The 13,039-nt window shown below is 36.1% G+C and overlaps 1 protein-coding gene across 1 annotated transcript in view; it reads right to left on the reverse strand.

The window, feature by feature from the left end:
* Positions 1–13,039, reverse strand: part of BMP5 (bone morphogenetic protein 5) — a 115,811-nt gene that overhangs the window by 51,755 nt on the left and 51,017 nt on the right. The window contains exon 2 of the mRNA XM_061195182.1: positions 8,489–8,681. Within this exon, the coding sequence (XP_061051165.1) occupies positions 8,489–8,681 (193 nt within the window). The remainder of the gene's footprint in view (positions 1–8,488; positions 8,682–13,039) is intronic.

Raw genomic sequence — 13,039 nt, forward strand, 5'->3', positions numbered from 1 at the left:
TCTATTTTTAGTTTTCTAAGGAACCTCCACACTGTTCTCCACGGTGGCTGTATCAATTTTCATTCCCACCAACAGTGTAAGAGGGTTCCCTTTTCTCCACACCCTCGCCAGCATTTATTGTTTGTAGATTTTTTGATGATGGCCATTCTGACTGGTGTGAGGTGATACCTCATTGTGCTTTTGATTTGCATTGCTCGAATGATTAGTGATGTTGAGCATCCTTTCATGTGTTTGTTGACAATCTGTATGTCTTCTTTGGAGAAATGTCTATTTAGGTCTTCCACCCATTTTTGGATTGCATTGTTTTTTTTTTCTGATATTGAGCTGCATGAGCTGCTTGTATATTTTGGAGATTAATCCTTTGTCAGTTGCTTTGTTTGCAAATATTTTTTTCCCATTCTGAGGGTTGCCTTTTCATCTTGTTTATGGTTTCCTTTGCTGTGCAAAAGCTTTTAAGTTTCATTAAGTCCCATTTGTTTATTTTTGTTTTTACTTCCATTTCTCTAGGAGGTGGGTCAAAAAGGATCTTGCTGTGATTTGTTTCATAATGTGTTCTGCCTATGTTTTCCTCTAGGGGTTTTACAGTGTCTGGCCTTACATTTAGGTCTTTAATCCATTTTGAGTTTATTTTTGTGTATGGTGCTAGGGAGTATTCTAATTTCATTCTTTTGCATGTAGCTGTCCAGTTTTCCCAGCACCACTTATTGAAGAGGCTGTCTTTTCTCCACTGTATATTCTTGCCTCCTTTATCAAAGGTAAGGTGACCGTATGTGCGTGGGTTTATCTCTGGGCTTTCTATCCTGTTCCATTGATCTATATGTCTGTTTTTGTGCCAGTACTGTACTGTCTTGATTACTGTAGCTTTGTAGTATAGTCTGAAGTCCAGGAGCCTGATTCCTCCAGCTCCATTTTTCTTTCTGAAGATTGTTTTGGCTATTTGGGGTCTTTTGTGTTTCCATACAAATTGTGAAATTTTTTGTTCTAGTTCTGTGAAGAATGCCATTGGTAGTTTGATAAGGATTATATTGAATCTGTAGATTGCTTTGGGTAGTATAGTCATTTTCACAATGTTGATTCTTCCAATCCAAGAACATGGTATATCTCTCCATCTGTTTGTATCATCTTTAATTTCTTTCATCAGTGTCTTATAGTTTTCTGCATACAGGTCTTTTGTCTCCATAGGTAGGTTTATTCCTAGGTATTTTATTCTTTTTGTTACAGTGGTAAATGGGAGTGTTTCCTTAATTTCTCTTTCAGATTTTTCATCATTAGTGTATAGGAATGAAGAGATTTCTATGCATTAATTTTGTATCCTGCTACTTTACCAAATTCATTGATTAGCTCTAGAAGTTTTCTGGTAGCATTTTTAGGATTCTCTATGTATAGTATCATGTCATTGGCAAACAGTGACAGTTTTACTTCTTCTTTTCCAATTTGGATCTTTTTATTTCTTTTTCTTCTCTGATTGCCATGGCTAAAACTTCCAAAACTATGTTGAATAATAGTGGTGAGAGTGGGCACCCATGTTGTTTTCCTGATCTTAGAGGAAATGGTTTCAGTTTTTCACCAGTGAGAACAATGTTGGCTGTGGGTTTGCCATATATGGACTTTATTATGTTGAGGTAGGTTCCCTCTATGTGCACCTTCTGCAGAGTTTTTATCATAAACAGGTGTTGAATTTTGTAGAAATCTTTTTTTGCATCTGTTGAGATTATCATATGGTTTTTATCCTTCAATTTGTTAATATGGTGTATCACATTGATTGATTTGCATATATTGAAGAATCCTTGCATTCCTGGGGTAGATACCACTTGATCATGGTGTATGATCCTTTTAATGTGCTGTTGGATTCTGTTTGCTAGTATTTTCTTGAGGATTTTTGCTTCTATGTTCATCAGAGATATTGGCCTGTAGTTTTCTCTTTTGTGTGATATCTTTGTCTGGTTTTGGTATCAGGGTGATGGTGGCCTCATAGAATGAATTGGGGAGTGTTCCTCCCTCTGCTATATTTTGGAAGAGTTTGAGAAGGATAGGTGTTAGCTCTTCTCTTAATGTTTGATAGAATTCACCTGTGAAGCCACCTGGTCCTGGGTTTTTGTTTGTTGGAAGATTTTTAATCACAGTTTCAATTTCAGTGCTTGAAAACTGTTCATATTTTCTATTTCTTCCTGGTTCAGTCTTGGAAGGTTGTACTGTTCTAAGAATGTGTCCATTTCTTCCAGGTTGTCCATTTTATTGGCATATAGTTGCTTGTAGTAATCTCTCATGATCCTTTGTATTTCTGCAGTGTCAGTTATTACTTCTCCTTTTTCATTTCTAATTCTATTGATTTGAGTCTTCTCCCTTTTTTTCCTGATGAGTATGGTTAATAGTTTATCAATTTTGTTTATCTTCTCAAAGAACCAGCTTTTACTTTTATTGATCTTTGCTACTGATCCCTTCATTTGTTTTTCATTTATTTCTGATGTAATCTTTATGATTTCTTTCCCTCTGCTAACTTTGGGGTTTTTTTTTTTGTTCTTCTTTCTCTAATTGTTTTAGGTGTAAGGTTAGGTTGTTTATTTGAGATTTTTCTGGTTTCTTGAGGTAGGATTGTATTGCTCTGAACTTCCCTCTTAAAACTGCTTTTGATGCATGCCATAGGTTTTGGGTCGTAATGTTTTCATTGTCATTTGTTTCTAGGTTTTTTTTGATTTCCACTTTGATTTCTTCAGTGATCTCTTGGTTATTTAGTAGCGTATTTTTTAGCCTCCATGTGTTTGTATTTTTTACAGCTTTTTTCCTGTAATTGATGTCTAGTCTCATAGTGTTGTTGTCACAAAAGATACTTGATATGATTTCAATTTTCTTAAATTTACCAAGGCTTGATTTGTGACCCAAGATATGATCTATCCTGGAGAATGTTCCATGAGCCCTTGAGAAGAAAGTGTATTCTGTTGTTTTTGGATGGAATGTCCTATAAATATCAATTAAGTCCATCTTGTCTAATGTGTCATTTAAAGCTTGTGTTTCCTTATTTATTTTCATTTTGGATGATCTGTCCATTGATGAAAGTGGGGTGTTATAGTCCCCTACTATTATTGTGTTACTGTCAATTTCCCTTTTATGGCTGTTAGCATTTGCCTTTTGTACTGAGGTGCTCCTATGTTGGGTGCAATAAATATTTCCAAATGTTATATCTTCTTCTTGGATTGATCCCTTGATCATTATGTAGTGTCCTTCTTTGTCTCTTGTAATAGTCTTTATTTTAAAGTCTATTTTGTCTGATATGAGAATTGCTACTCCAGCTTTCTTTTGATTTCCATTGCATGGAATATCTTTTTCCATCCCTTCACTTTCAATCTGTATGTGTCCCTAAGTCTGAAGTGGGTCTCTTGTAGACAGCATATGTACGGGTCTTGTTTTTGTATCCATTCAGCCAGTCTATGTCTTTTGGTTGGAGCATTTAGTCCATTTACATTTAAGGTAATTATCGATATGTATGTTCCTATTACCATTTTCTTAAATGTTTTGGGTTTGTTTTTGTAGGCCTTTTCCTTCTCTTGTGTTTCTTGCCTAGAGAAGTTCCTTTAGCATTTGTTGTAAAGCTGATTTGGTGGTGCTGAATTCTTTTAACTTTTGCTTTTCTGTAAAGGTTTTAATTTCTCCATCTAATCTGAATGAGATCCGTGCTAGGTAGAGTAATCTTGGTTGTAGGTTTTTCCTTTTCATCACTTTAAATATGTCCTGCCACTCCCTTCTGGCTTGCAGAGTTTCTGTTGAAAGATCAACTGTTAACCTTATTGGGATTCCCTTGTATGTTATTTGTTGTTTTTCCCTTGCTGCTTTTAATATTTTTTCTTTGGGTTTAATTTTTGATAGTTTGATTAGTATGTGTTTGGCATGTTTCTCCTTGGATTTATCCTGTATTGTACTCTCTGTGCTTCCTGGACTTGATTGACTATTTCCTTTCCCATATTAGGGAAGTTTTCAACTATAGTCTCTTTAAATATTTTCTCAGACCCTTTCTTTTTCTCTTCTTCTAGGACCCCTATAATTCGAATGTTGGTGTGTTTAATATTGTCCCAGAGGTCTCTGAGTCTGTCCTCAATTCTTTTCATTCTTTTTTCTTTACTCTGCTCCCTGGCAGTTATTTCCACCATTTTATCTTCCAGCTCACTTATCCATTCTTATGCCTCAGTTATTCTATATTGATTCCTTCTAGAGTATTTTTAATTTCAGTAATTATGTTGTTCATCACTGTTTGTTTGAACTTTAGTTCTTCTAGATCCTTGTTAAATGTTTCTTGTGTTTTCTCCATTCTGTTTCCGAGATTTTGGATCATCTTTACTATCATTACTCTGAATTATTTTTCAGGTAGGTTACCTATTTCATCTTCATTTATTTGGTCTTGTAGGTTTTTGCCTTGCTCCTTCATCTGTAACATATTTTTTTGTCGATCTTTTTTTTTTTTTTTTAATGGGTGGTGCTGTATTCTTGTCTTACTGGTTGTTTAGCCTGAGACATCCAGCACTGGAGTTTGCAGGCAGTTGGATAGAGCTCGGTCTTGGTGCTGAGATGAGGACCTCTGGGTGGCCTCACTCTGATTGATATTCCCTGGGGTCTGAGATTTTCTGTTAGTCCAGCGGTTTGGACTCAGAGCCCCCACCACAGGAGCTCAGGCCAGACCTCTGGCCTGGGAACCAAGATCCCACAATCATGTGGCAGGCAAAGCAATGGTCCCCGAAAGACACGGACATCCAAATCCCTGGAACCGCCTGGCTGGTGCACGGCGATGGGGTCCAGAGTTGCCGGAAGGGCCGGGCAGTGGCCTGAGGAGCACAGGGTAGCCTGGTCTCCTCATAGTCAGAGCCAGGCCATCTGCATTGCCTGCACCGCCCAGAGTGCCAAGGACTCCACTTGGGCTTGACAGGCGTCTGCACCCTGGATTCATGTCCGAGACCCCTTGAACTGTATTTTAAAGGAGAATTTGACTATTTATCTAAAACTTGGGTTTTCAGGGACAAGTTCACAGATAGCTCCAACTGCTCATAAGTTGGGTGGTGTTCATTTCATTACTAGACTTAAGAATGTACCAATGCCTTTCATATGAATCAAAGATCAGCTAACTTTTTATTAAGGAAAGTCACCTAGCATCATTTTGCTCACTTTGTCTTAACATAAACAGTAGCAAATGGTAGCTACTGTTATTATAGTAACCACCTATTTTTGATTACCCTTTGTATACAACCCTCTAAATTCTAGTAAAATAGTTGCTCCTATTAAGCTGTTAACTGATATATTTATTAAATATCAACTCTGGTCTTTGCATTGTGATAAGCACCACTCTTTCCCACACCATTTGAAATATTTTTATTGTTCTGAAATATTTTTGCTTTTATTTTTGTCTATAGAATTTTAAACTGAGACTCCAAGATGTATATCAATTTCCCCATGTGGGAATTCCAAAGACCCTGCTCTTATTACTATACACTACCATTTTTTACAAAGGCTTTGAAATCCTACACAGAAACCTGAAATACACTAAGAGACATATGTGCTGTTTCTATATCTTCTGTCCCTTAAATGTCTTTCTTTGGCAGAGAAAGTGGAGTGTAAAAAGGGGATCCTAGATTTACAGACAATAGCACAGCACAGGGTTGCATTTTTTTTACGCTGTGGATTAATGAACCACTGGCAGTGGATGACTGCCTTTTTCAAAGATAAGGAAGGCATTTTGCGAGAGATTCTCCCACCTGGTCAATGATACATAAAATTGAAATGTACAGTACGCATGTGTACATTTGTATGTTTCAGACATTGAAGCAAATAATTGGGGGAAAATATTCCATACCCATTACCAAAAACAAATACACAGAAGACAATAGGTATAGCATAACCCTACAGGAGAAAATCATAATTCAGCAACAATACTTAATAGTAAATGTTCAAAAATGTGAACTTGGTAGAATTGAATTAATATTGAATTGAATTTACTGAATTAAAAATTTCAAAATAATGTTCATTAAATTGAGTAGAATCCTATCCAATCTCTGCCACCCTAGAGTCTGGAATGGTAGAGTGAGACAACACCAATCAAAGAGATACATGTACTTTAGATTTTAGAAATGATTTTCAAAGATTTAGGAAAAATATCAGTGAAATTCTGGATCTTAGAGTAGATTAAGTACACATGTTAAAATAAGTAAAGTCTTAGCTAAATTATACCCAAGAATACTCAAAGAGCAGGCAGATGGAGTTGTAGAAACATTGAGAATAATATGTTTAACATCAGTTATAATTAGAGAAATACCAAAGTTTCCAGATAGACAAATGTTCCATTTTTAGAGAGAAATGAAATTTCCCAAAATTATGAGATCTGATTAAGTATCAATACTCATAAATATTTCAAATGTATTATTAATAAAAATCAGCATGGGTTCATTCATAAATAAATCTATATATTATTATCAGTGGACTCTTCTATTAGTCCTTTATTCTCATCATTGTTATTATGTTTTAAATTATGTAACGTAGTTAACATACTTAGAAGATAGAGTGAAAGAAAGCTCAAAGGGTAGTTAGTTCAGTGGATGACATTCAAAAATATCCTGAGCAGATAGAACAATGGACCTAAATAAAAGTTAGGACCTTTAACTGTGATCAGTGTAAATGTCTATATTTAGTTTCAAACAATTAATAAATAAATAGGGGCCTGGTGTACAAACAGTTCCTGTAAAAAATACTTGGTATGTTGAATAACCAAGTACAAATTCAACTTTCATAAAAATATATTGTGAATGGTCAAAAGGTAAGATAATTCAAGTATTTTAGGATATGTTCATGGAAGAAGTATCCCATTCATGGGTAATGATAATTTCAAAACTGTATCAAACAAATTCATAATGCTGAGGCTAAAAAAAAAAAAAAAAATCACTTAAGACACTATCCCTTCTTTAAGGAACTCACCAGCCCAAGTGTGGAAACAGATGCAGAAAAGGAGAATTATAAATAAAATATTTGTTAGCTATGGCAATATAATTAGATGGTATTTGGAGCATTATTTTCAATTCTAGTCATTTAATTTTAAAAGACACCCCCATTATTTAGTATTTAAAAAAATAATGTAGTATGCCAGGCCCTGTCCCTGTGAGAAAAAAATTAGTATCCTCATTTTATAAATGGAACCACTGGGTTGAGATTTAAAACAAAAAATTCACGCACAGAGAAATAGCTAGTACATGTTAGAGCTGAGAAAAGAACAGAGATCTTTCTGCCTTGAAATTAGTGCTCTTAAAATAACAGTGTACAGAGATCAGTGTTTATTAAGGTGTGTCCTGTTAAACCAGTGTTTCATAGGATATTAAGTATTACAGACCCAAAGAAAAAGATTCCATAGTCGAATAATTTTGAGGAAGACTAGGAAAAACTGAATTGACAGGTTTCTTTACCATAAAGACTTTGCAAGACTTTACTATTCTAATATGCATGGTGAATCTCCTAAAACATGGTCTAACAAGTAGACTTTTCAAATGCATTTGACCCCAGAAGCTTTTTATTCTTTTTCTTCATTGAGTATTGTGAGGGGCTAGTGTTCCATGGAATACCCATTGAGAAATTCTACTCACTAGAAGACCAAGAAAAATCCAAAGGTCAGGGACTAGAAATATTCATTAAGGAGAGAAAGAGGCCTTAGTGGGCTCATGACAGCTGTCTTTAAATATTTATCTCATCAAATAAGGACATAGTATTTCATCAAAGGGAATATCTAGATTTAATGAATGGAAGACAAATTTCACCTCAATATAATATTCCAATGAGAATTTTCTTTAAAAATGTAAGAGCTGTCCAACAAAAGTGCTAATCATTTGTAAAAGGTGTTACCCAAGGAATTTCTGCACTGGTCTGAAAACAACACTGAAGTCCCTTTCTAATTCTTATATGTGATGGCTCATTTGCAGTAATTATCAGCTGAGGTTTCAATACATTTAGTATTTCAGATTCTCTGTCCATTTTTGTACCATTTTGAATTAAGCATTTTATAGACAGAAGACATACAGGTTAACTGTCAGAATCTATTGCAAATACAATGTCTTCCATCAAAATCCACATAACACTACACACAGTTTACACTATGCCTGGGAAAAATAAAGCCACTCTTCTCCAATTTATAAAACAAGTAATTTAAATCATCTTAATTATAAATTTCATATGTGCAGAATAAAATGAAAGTTTTCTCATTTACAAAATGAGGTGAAGGGCCTGAAAATCACATACAGGGTAGCATGAGACCGTCTAGCACACAGATTGGTGTAAGGAGTAGGAAAAAGCTGTGAAATGTACAAGACACGTTTCAGATCAGTTACATGTATCTTTCATGTGTCTATACCTGCCTTGATGCCATTACATTCAAAGAAGCATGATTTGATAGACCAGTGGGTTATCAATGGATTTTACTACAATGTAATATTTATTTGCTAGGATAATAAGTCAGATATAAATTTGATACCTATCTGTGTATTCCTTGATGATCTGATATATGCTAATCTTAATTGTTTCATTTTCAAATCGGCTGTTGCTCCGGTCCTTATATATCCTGAATTCTGCTGCTGTCACTGCTTCTCCATGAGGAATCTGAGTAAGATCAAACCGGAATTCTTTGTAATGCCTTCGCTGGTGAGAAAAATCCTTGTCTCTTTCAACTGAAAAAAAAAAAAAAAGGAAGTAAAAAGTTAGGCCTTTATAAAGTATGGAAATTAATGGTAAATTCTTTCACTTCGAAAACAAACAAGCAGGATGTTATAAAACTGGGAAAACATAAAACCACAGACTCATATGTGTTTCCAGTTGAAGGAAATTCCACAAACCAACAGCCTTTAGTTCAAAAGCAATATAACCTCTGTGGTTTTATACAAATTCCTGGCTCCTAAATGGAAAGGTTATCCAAAAATGTTTTTAAAAGTGAAGGTTGTAAAGTTATTACTAGTGTGTATCATGTACCAGAACAGAGAAGGGTTCATACAGGAATTAGCACTCTGTGATAGAAAGCTCCAGAGTTCCAGGTGAAGTCAATGGTGAGATTTAGCACAGTCAAGGGAGGAAAGTCGGACGGAGGCCCGAGGAGCTGCTGGCACAGTGGGGCTGTGTTTATGAAATTTTAGAGGTCAAGGAAACAAAACAAATGCATTTTCACAAGAAAGATTGTTCCTAAACTGTCTTCCCGGGAGACGTTTTCCCTCCTTTTAGCAAATGCAAAGCTCTACCTTTTTTAATGCACTTTCATTAGTTCTTATAGATTATTGAGTGCAACCTCCCCAACCCGTGGTGCAGCATCCAGTCTCCCAAAGATCTCTGCTCTTATGCAAAATTGAGAGGGGAACATATTTCCGCCTTCAGCAACCTTCCTACCAAATGAGGTCAGAGAATTTTTCCTCTTGGGAATATTAAGGAGTGTTGAGGGATTCAGGACAGTGTCAGGCATATCATTACATAATCCAGCTTTGTAAAATGATGTATTATTGGATACAGTCTATGCTTGTTACTGACCAGTGTTCTTGGCCTTTCCTAATCAATAGAAATTGATAAGAGGCCAGACAAGAAATTCAGGCAAGGCTTTATTGGGGGCCCTGCTATAGCAGGGGGGAGCAAAAACAAGTAACAGGTTCCCTTGCTTGCTCCCAAGTTGGGGCAAGCTGGTTCCTTATATGGGGTGAGGGTAGGGGTGTGTCCAGGAGTTGGGCCAGAGGCGGGGCTTAGGTGGTTTGCCCACCCCTTACGTGGTGTTGAGTGCAGGGGGCATGTGCAGTACCCTGCTTTTGCTCCTGACACCCTGTTTTTGCTCCAGGCTCTTCAGAAGTGGCAATTGGGTTTTTGGCCTTTTTGTATCTTGTTGTCCATAATTTGCCCCAACTGTTCATGAACACAGCTCTATTTAGTCCCTTATAGTTTCTTTGTATTTTATTGCTTGAGGAGAGAGATTTGTCCAGGTGCAAGCACTGCAGCAAAGGATCCCAGGTCCCAGGTCACAGCCTGTCTCATGCTGGGTACCAAAATCTTTCTTAAGGAACCACCTATTAAAAGGGCTCATTTTTAGTAATGCAATATCATTTGATGGAATTAAGTTTCTCAGTGCTGGTAGGTTTCTCAAAATCTCAGTTACCTCAGATAATATAGGACAGATTACAAAAAAAATTCACTGCAAAGCATTGTGTTCCAAGTGTCTCACAAACCTACAAAAATTTTTTAGAATATATCCAGTGTCATTTCATTGCTGAAATGTTGTTACAAGAAGATAAAAGATGCATGTTATATAAACGATTCACAATGTTCAAAAATTGGACTAAGACACAAAAAATATCTTTAGGAGGTTAATTGAAATGATACCAACACTGCTAAAAATATATGAAACTTGGGATCCTTAACTAGAGGAAAGGTCAAGATTATGGAAGAGAGAAGGCAATCATGATCATCGAGGAGTGATTTTTGGAAACCCAGGCTGCTGGACTCCTAAATTCTAGTGCCAGACAAGGCTCCATGTCTGAGAGGAAGTTCATGACAAAGGAACCCACAATTCCTTGCCTTCATCCTCCAAAATAATCTCTGGTTTATTTTCTCCAGAGGAGTAGGAGATGGTTTAAGAGAGCTAGGAGCTCAGCCCCACCTCCATCTCAGATACCTACACCAGCAAAGAGGAAAATGTAAGCTACACCTGGAGGCATTTTCCTCCCATGGACTTGGTGAGAACGGCGCTCTCGGGCTGCCTGAGTACACCAACACCACTCCCATGACTCATGAGGTTTTGTTTTATTTAAGTATCATTATCTTGGTCCTAAGACAAGTCCATTCCCCTGGAGAGATCATTAATTAACTTTCCCTAAATAAGGAGGATGACTGCATTTTTAAGATCCTATTTTGGTACATAATTTAAACCTCTTTTTTTTCTGAGCTCCAACTGGCAGTAGTGTAGACTGCTATGAACGGGTCTCCATCTCCAAAGTGTAAGGGCAGAAAATACCTACAAACTGGATCTCTAATAACTAGAGTGTACGTATGAATATTAAAACTAGCCACAACTCTTGTTTACAGAAAAACTACATTTTTTTTTTAAAGAATCAATTTTATTTATTTATTTATTTTTGGTTGCGTTGGGTCTTTGTTGCTGCATGCAGGCTTTCTCTAGTTGTGGCGAGCAGAGGCTACTCTTCGTTGCAGAGCACAGGCTCTAGGCGCACAGGCTTCAGTAGTTGTGGGATGCGGGCTCAGTAGTTTTGTCTTGCAGGCTCAGTAGTTGTGGCGAACCAGGCTTAGTTGCTCAGCAGCACGTGAGATCTTCCCGGAGCAGGGCTCAAACCCATGTCCCCTGCATTGGCAGGCAGATTCTTAACCACTGCGCCAAAAGGGAAGTCCCAACAAAGAACTACATTTAATTCGCTGTAAACTTTTTTCTGATCCTAATTTAAACAAAGTAGATGACATCATGAAACAGTATTTAAATAGAACTGTTCTAAGCATTTTATTGATATTAACATATTACACTTCATAACAACCTATGAGGTAGGTTCTATTATCATCCTCATTTTGAAGATGAAGAAACTGAGGAGGTAGAGAAAAGAAATACCTTGCCAAAGAATTTGAATCCAAGCATTTCATGCCACCAAGCTATGGTTCTCAAATGCCAGGATAGGCTGCTTCTGCTTAGAGACTACTACTTTGTCCTAATTTACTAAGTATTTATGCTTTAATAAAGATCTGATAAATTAGGAGTTTGGGATTAACAGAAACATGCTACTGTATATAAAATAAGTAAACAACAAGGACCTATTGTATAGCACAGGGAACTATACTCAATATTTTGTAATAACCTATAATGAAAAAGAATATATATATAATATATATTAATATATGTATGAATCATTTTGCTGCAACTTGAAACTAACACAACATTGTAAATGAACTATACTTCAATTAAAAAAAGAAAAAGAAAAGGAAAAGTGATCTGAAATCTTGCATTCACAAGTCCAAAATCCAAAAAGCTCTGAAAACTGAAAATTTGGCTTCAACTTCATTTGGCAGAAGAATTGGAAATTAACTGATTTGAGGTGACTTTAAAGTCCCTATTTATCTCACTTTAACTTACTGGTTTGCTGCAGAAATGTTCCCGGTGTTTGACTATGTGGCACTGTCCCAGACTCTGCTTGAGGAGTTCCATACTTTATGATCTAAGCATTCATCAGTCATTCAAAAATACATATTCTCTATTCTGAAAGTCAATATTCAAAATTCTAAGTGATAACAATCATTATTCAATTTTTCATTAACAATCAATTTTATATTTGAAATTTAGACAAAAATAACTATAGTCTTGGACATAAGGGCTTTGACATGAGTTTGTTATGGTCCAATCTAAAGCATGCACCTGCGTAATGCAGATGAGTATTGAATTCATATTATGTAAAGTCATCTACTGTTCTGGAATCCCCTGTGAGATGTTAGTGTAATAAAGTGGAAAGCTAGAATTTCAGCTGTTATTATAAAATTTCAGCTTTCTAATCCAGGCTCTTTAACCTAACCCCTTAAGGGGGCAGATTTTCAAAGAGTTTAATAAAATTTTATATTAAATATACCACACAGAATAAAGCTGTAGTGCAGTTTTGTCCAGTGATTCAAATTCCTATATCCTACTGCTTTGAATTATAATTGCCCTGGTAAATTCCATGGGACATGTTGCAGTGAGTAATGGAATAAAAGTAGTACTTATATAGCCTTGCACTCCTGATGATGGTCACAAATATTCACAAGGTAATCTCAGGTACCTAGATAGGTGTCAAATATTAATATCCCTGACTTAAGAATAAGAAATTGGGTGATAAAAAAAATAATAAAATAAAATACACTTATGCCGAAAAAAAAAAAGAAATTGGGTGATGACAGCTAGGTGGTAACAGATGTCTGTCTTCTAAAGCTCATTGTAAATCTTTGTTCAATGTCCATACCACCTACATAATGACATCCTACTTACAGACTAGTTCGTTGTTAGTACAGGTGACCCTTGAACAATATG

Source organism: Eubalaena glacialis, chromosome 7 (assembly GCF_028564815.1).
Source record: "Eubalaena glacialis isolate mEubGla1 chromosome 7, mEubGla1.1.hap2.+ XY, whole genome shotgun sequence".
Classification (NCBI taxonomy): domain Eukaryota; kingdom Metazoa; phylum Chordata; class Mammalia; order Artiodactyla; family Balaenidae; genus Eubalaena; species Eubalaena glacialis.